At 52.6% G+C, this 6,387-nt stretch overlaps 1 protein-coding gene across 1 annotated transcript; it reads left to right on the forward strand.

Moving 5' to 3' along the window:
* Nucleotides 1-249: 249 nt before the first annotated feature.
* On the forward strand, nucleotides 250-5,629 carry ACAD8 (acyl-CoA dehydrogenase family member 8; the record flags this gene model as incomplete). The annotated part of the gene is made up of 10 exons (XM_026039333.1): nucleotides 250-375; nucleotides 727-896; nucleotides 1,549-1,658; nucleotides 1,889-1,965; nucleotides 2,331-2,468; nucleotides 2,839-2,974; nucleotides 3,071-3,168; nucleotides 3,308-3,460; nucleotides 4,109-4,211; nucleotides 4,864-5,629. Coding segments are annotated over 10 exons (1,164 nt in total), but the record flags the coding sequence as incomplete, so codon positions are not given.
* Between the last annotated feature and the right edge of the window lie 758 nt (nucleotides 5,630-6,387).

Consider the following 6,387-nt stretch of genomic DNA (forward strand, 5'->3'; position numbering starts at 1 on the left):
GGGCGGGCCGGGGGGCTGCGCGGCCTGGCCCGGCCTCGCGCTTGTCCCGCGGCTGCGACAGCTGAGCGCCGGGCTGCCCTGGCTGCCCAGGGAGCCGCCGTGTCCCCGCGCGTGCCCTCCCAGCGCCTTCCCAAGCACTTCGTTTTGCCCGGTGAAGTGCGCCCGTGCTTGAGTGTAACCCCGCGCAGGGCTGAAGAAGCAACAGCTGGGCGAAGCTCAGGGGGTGAATTATATAAATAATAAAACTAAATACGATCTGTTCCTGCTCTTCTAGCGTCTGCTGGCCTGACCGAGGAGCAGAAGGAATTCCAAAAAGTTGCCTTTGATTTTGCTGCCAAGGAGCTGGCCCCACATATGGCAGAGTGGGATGAAAAGGTACGGCAGTCTCCAGAGGCTTCCCTGCCTTGGGAAGCTCCCGTCCTTAGGCTCCAGGGGCAGTCCTGCTGGGGCTCACAGTGCTGTACGTCCATCCGCAGAGGCTTTCTCTGAAGATGCTGAGTAGTGGGGTGGGCTGTCGTCAGCAATGTACACGAAGCTTTCCTGGTTAGGCTCTATAGTCATCTGGAAATGTGCATTTACTCCTGAAAATGGTATCTGACTGGGGAGCTGCCCGTCCCTTCATCCACCCCGCCAGCTTAAACTTTGCAGAGTTTGGTCTTCAACTTGGCAGCCTACATGTACCAGAAGGTAAATGCTCATGTGTGATGTCTCCATCTGCTCCATTAGGAAATATTCCCTGTGGAAGCAATGCGGAAGGCAGCCCAGCTGGGATTTGGTGGCATCTATGTGAAACCAGATGTCGGTGGCTCCGGCTTGTCACGACTTGATACCTCCATCATCTTTGAGGCTCTGTCAACGGGCTGTGCCAGCACCACTGCCTATCTGAGCATCCACAAGTGAGTGTGCCTGTGGAAGGCGGGCAGGGCCAGCCTGATTGAAACACACAGTTGTTTTGTGTGCTCCAAATCCAGCTACAGACACCCTTCCTGAGGCTGCTTGYGATCTACAGTGGCACCCAAGTGGACAGGGCACTGTAAGAATGCCCYGGCTGCAGTAAACAAACAGGCTACAAAACCTGAGATGCCAGCAGGAAGTAATTTTAGCTCTGTGGCGTGCAAGAGGGGATCAAGTCCTGATTCTGTTCCCTGCTCTTCCACTTGAGCCAGCTATAGATAGTAACCTGTTTGGAAAAACCCCTTGCTGTGGCAGAGCCCAGAGGCTCCGGCTGATACCAGGGCCTGTCCTGCTTAGCAATACCCACATGTTCAGGAAAGGCCACGTTTGCACAGTGGCTGGGGCAGCCCTCCTCCTTCCCAGCCTCTGTGGCAAGTCATTTTCTTCCATTCCAGTGTGCTTGTGCAAGGACAGACAGTCCTTTAACTGCAGCAGAGATGGAGCAATGAGCTTTGATGTCTTGAAGCTTTTGACTGATCCCCCTGGAGTTTTCTTGTTCTGTTCAGTTGGGGATGCTCTTGTGTGACCCACCTTACTCCTAGGGTGGTGTTCACATGCACGTGCTGCAATGCTGCTCCTTCTCTCTTGCTCCAGCATGTGTGCTTGGATGATTGACACCTTTGGGAATGAGGAACAGAGACAGAAGTTCTGCCCATCGCTCTGTAGCATGGAGAAACTTGCTTCTTACTGCCTGACAGAGCCAGGTGAGCATCCTGAGCCCCAAGTGTCTTCTCCTTTCCCTCACTTGCCGCATGGACATGAATATTCTTGGGAGTCGGTGGGACGACTTTATTCTGTTATTCATATGGGAAATCCGGAAGGGGCAGATTATGGTTGCTGAGATGCCTGAGGTACCAATCTCTGTGTCCCAGAGTATGACCAGCAGGAGAATTAGACGTGCTGCTTCACCAGCTGATTTTTATCTCCTGAACAGGAAGTGGAAGCGATGCCGCTTCCCTGCTGACCACAGCCAAGAGGAAAGGGGACACCTACGTCCTGAATGGCTCTAAGGTACCCCTTGCTCATTCTAAGGGGGCCTGGGTCTCACGGGCCTTTCCCTTTCTACGTAGAACATACTGTCTGCTCCTTCCTCTGCGTGTCTGCCAAGGCATGCCATGCTCTGCAAAGCATCCATCGCACCTTAGTCTTCTTGGGTCGCTGACTATCTCCTGGCAGCTGGGCATGCACCCCTCCACTGTGGCTCAGTATATCTTGCCGTTGGGTAGCTGTCCCTGCGCTGCAGCCAACCTTGTGCTTTAYGGAATTAGCTCCTGCTGTTACTGTCGTCTCTCCTGGCAGCAGCTGCTTGCCCCACAGCCGCTGCCGCAGCTCAGTGCTGGTGTGCGATAGCTGCCCCTTCTCGTGCCCCTCCACAGGCCTTCATCAGCGGTGGCGGTGACACAGACGTGTACGTGGTGATGTGTCGTACGGGAGGCCCGGGGCCCAGGGGCATCTCCTGCGTGCTGCTGGAGAAGGGCACACCGGGGCTCAGCTTTGGCAAGAAGGAGAAGAAGGTGAGGAGCTTGTTCTTCATGTTCTAGGTTACTGAGGGGAAGGCAGGCCGGAGAGCGGCCGTGCTGTGCAAAGCACAAGGGGAATATKTGATGGGACCGGGGTCCCAGCCTGGCTTTGGTTCCTCATTCCCTGGYCAAGGCCTGGTTAGGCTTGGGGAAATTTGAATACCACCTGCCCTGTGGTAAGTGAGAGAGTTTAATCTTGGGAATATCAGGATTCTCTGGTTCTGTGCAGTTTCTATAACTGTGCGCACACACAGAGCACAGGCCCACAGCCTGGCAGCAAGAAAAAGGGATTGAAAGTAGGCTGAGTGTGCCAGGGAGCTGGCTGCCCCCCGAGCAGTTTGGGTGGCACTCTGTTTTTTCTCAGGTGGGCTGGAATTCCCAGCCAACGCGGGCTGTGATCTTTGAAGACTGTGTTGTTCCTGTCAGCAACTTGCTGGGAGCTGAAGGGCAGGGGTTCAACATTGCCATGAAGGGGCTGAATGGAGGCAGGATAAACATTGGTAAGAAAGAAGTGCTGAGGCAAGAGAGGAGGGTCATTTTGCTGTCAGTCTGCTTTAACTTAATATTTACTCTGTGCCCTTGGCTTCTCCCACCAGCTTCTTGTTCATTAGGAGCTGCTCATGCCTCTGTTCTTCTGACCCAGGAACATCTCAGTGTCCGCAAACAGTTTGGAGAACCCTTGGCCAACAATCAGGTAAATTCCCTATTGGGGAGAACCCTTCCTRATCCTGGTGGAGTGAGCAGCCAGGGGGCCCTGCAGAAACCCCTGTGAAGATGCTGACGTGCTTTTCCATTGCCCACCGTGCTTTTCCTTTGCCCGCCGTGTGCTGCAGTACCTGCAGTTCAAGCTGGCAGAGATGGCCACCCGCCTGGTGGCAGCACGGCTCATGGTGCGCAATGCAGCGCGGGCGCTGCAGGAGGGACAGGAGGATGCGCCTGTGCTCTGCTCCATGGCCAAGCTCTTCGCTACCGATGAGTGCTTTGCGGTAGGTTCCTCTGACCGTCCTTGGGTTRTAACCAGATGCTTGGAGACCCTGCTTGGGGCCCAGGGTGTTAGAAATCAGTATGACACTGCAAAACCCAGACCTGAGCTTGTTGTGTGAGCCAGAAATCTCATTTCAGGACTAAGATATTTTACAGGACAGAAATCGGCATCCTGTGGAGGCCACCCCCTTAGTTTCTCYACTCTTTAGGTCTTGTCTTTCCTAGAGCACTTCCTAGAAGTCTGCTCTTTGAATTTTCCTAGATTAGTAGCATTKAAAAGCTATTGTGTTTTCTCTGCCCTCTGGATTTATGCTACCTACTTATTATATTTTCTATCATAAGCTGATAGATCTTGAGGCATGGAGTCATGTATGACTGGAAATCAGAGCCTGGACAGATTTTCCCTGCCTGACCGCTAGATGGTGAACTGGCATTGTGATTTTTGCATCAGTAGTTCCCTAGAATGCAGCAAAACCTGCCTTGGTTAAGGAAAATATTCCCTGGGCATATCTACGCTATAGTGTTCCCATAAATGCAGCCTCTATGAAGAGAAGTGAGCCCCAGTTCCTGGGGTCTTACCRAGCTCCTGTCACTGACTTGTCCTCAGCTCTGTGCAAGCCTCCTCAGCAGCAATGATATCTTCTCCTTAGATCTGTAACCAGGCTCTACAGATGCACGGAGGCTAYGGCTACCTGAAGGATTATGCTGTGCAGCAGTTTGTGAGAGACATCCGAGTCCATCAGATCCTGGAAGGTAAAAGAAGCTCTCACTAGCTGTGATTTGGCTGTGTACCAAGGGAAGAACAGGTCTGCCAGAAGTCCCTTCCTACAGGACTCTCTGAATCTAGGGTTTCAGAATCCAGTTCTGCTCCAAGCATGAGGTTTCCTGGTGGTGTCAGGTGTGTGAACCCCCTGGGTGAGAACACTTGGTGCATTTTCTGCACCAAGTCTTTGGAGAAGTTAGGGTGTATGGTAAGAGACTCACAGTGGGGGAAAGATCTCTAGCTTTTGTGTTAGCAGAGTCTCATCTAATTTTCATTCCATTAATCCTACAGACATGTGCTGACACTCCCCAGCAATTCCTTTCTCATGATAATTTTGCCTGTGCTGGGTGAGACAGTCTTTCTTTCTGTGTGATATTACGTAGTATACAGTAAAGCAGAAAGCTTGGGTTTTGGCAGGTCACAAGTTCTGTTTGTGAACAGAAAAAGGAGCACCAGCTCTGAAGCCTTTGCTGTGGAATCCATTGGCACTTGGCAGTTACATTTTGTCCCAACACCTACAAAATGCCGCCTCATTTTTTTCCCTCTGAGAAAGCTTTTCTGTGCTGTAGGCTGCAGAATTCATTGAGGGCAGAAGTGGACTATTTCTAACTGCATTGCCTTTGCACCCTCATTATGCTGCAGGTACCAACGAGGTGATGCGGATGATTGTGGCCAGGAGTCTATTACAGGAGTGAAGCCAGGAGCTATCCTCCAGCCTTCGTGCRCTTCGTCTGCTGCAGCCTCATCTGTTTCCCTCCTCTGATCACCAGCTCTCCCCCAGGGAGTGGAGACGGGGATACCCAAGTGGAAACAGCGTGACTTATATTGACCCCAAGCACAGCTGGATACCACCCACGTGCTATTACAGCTGCACTCGGTGCCAGGCAGAGCTGCTGTCACTAGGCAAGTATTGTGCAGCCTAAAGATATAAATCACAGCAGTGAATAAGAGCATTGGGCTCTAAACGGGTTGCTGCCACCCGTCCCTTTTGGAAAGAGGAACACTAGATTTCTCGGTCATCTCTGCTGAGGCAGGACTGAACCAAGCACTTCAGAGGAAGAGGTACAACCTACTTGCATAGCAGTGTTCCTWTACCAAGGAAACACTGGGCTCCACAGATCTATTTGTCCTGTTTAAAAGCCTGTCCTCCAAGGTGCTGAGTGGCTCACCAGGAACAAGTGAGCCACAAACACTGCATCTCTAATCACTTGCTGAAAGCTTTTTAATTGAAGAGGAGGATGCCTCTTGTTCCTCTCTGCACACCACTTTTTCTAATGTACCAAGTGCATGTTCTGCCTGTTCCCACCATCTACTGGTGCTTTTTCTCTCAAGGAAGCCCTGCAGTGCAGAGGTGCGAGCCAAAAAATAAGGTCAAGCACAGAAACTTCTGAACTGTTCTCTCAAATCAGTAGTCTCTGCTATAGAGGGAGTAAAAATATTGATAAATTCAACTTTTTGTTTTTCCTCACACTGGGAATCAATAAAGCTACAGTCATTTATTAACTGTGTCAGAGATCATGATAATTCTCTCGTACAGTATTTCCAGTTTTAACCAGAGGTAGCAGAGGAGGTTTTCCATGTAAGGAACTGCATAAAAAAGGTTCAATCTCCAAACTAGCCTAGTTATGGAGTCTCTTTAAATGAGAAACAGCACCTCTGTCTCCTACCATCCCACGCCTAGGCCCGGGCACGGGGAAGGCAGCTGACAGAGGCAGCGAGGAGGTTTGTGGCAGGTACATACTACCTGACCTGCAGTTGTACTTACTGAGCGATAAGAGGCCATTGCTAAGGGGGCCGCAGGTCGTCTCCTCCTAGGCTTCCTGCACGTTCCGCGGGGCGATGGAAGGCAGGAGCCCTCGCGGGAGCAGCTCCTGCCCGTGCAGCGCTGCCGAGGGGACCGTTGTCGGTTAATGGGCGGTGCCGCGCTGCCGAGGGGACCGTTGAATATTAACGGCGAGGCTCTTCCCAAGGCCGTGCTGCCCAGGGGACCGTTGGCCGTTAACGGGGCGGCTCCTCCCGGCGCCGCGCTGCTGAGGGGACCGTTGGCCGTTAACGGGGCAGCTCCAACCGGCGCCGCGCTGCCCAGGGGACCGTTGAATATTAACGGCGAGGCTCTTCCCAAGGCCGCGCTGCCCAGGGGACCGTTGGCCGTTAACGGGGCAGCTC

Source organism: Nothoprocta perdicaria, unplaced genomic scaffold (genome assembly GCF_003342845.1).
Source record: "Nothoprocta perdicaria isolate Ctin4 unplaced genomic scaffold, notPer1 scaffold_228, whole genome shotgun sequence".
Classification (NCBI taxonomy): domain Eukaryota; kingdom Metazoa; phylum Chordata; class Aves; order Tinamiformes; family Tinamidae; genus Nothoprocta; species Nothoprocta perdicaria.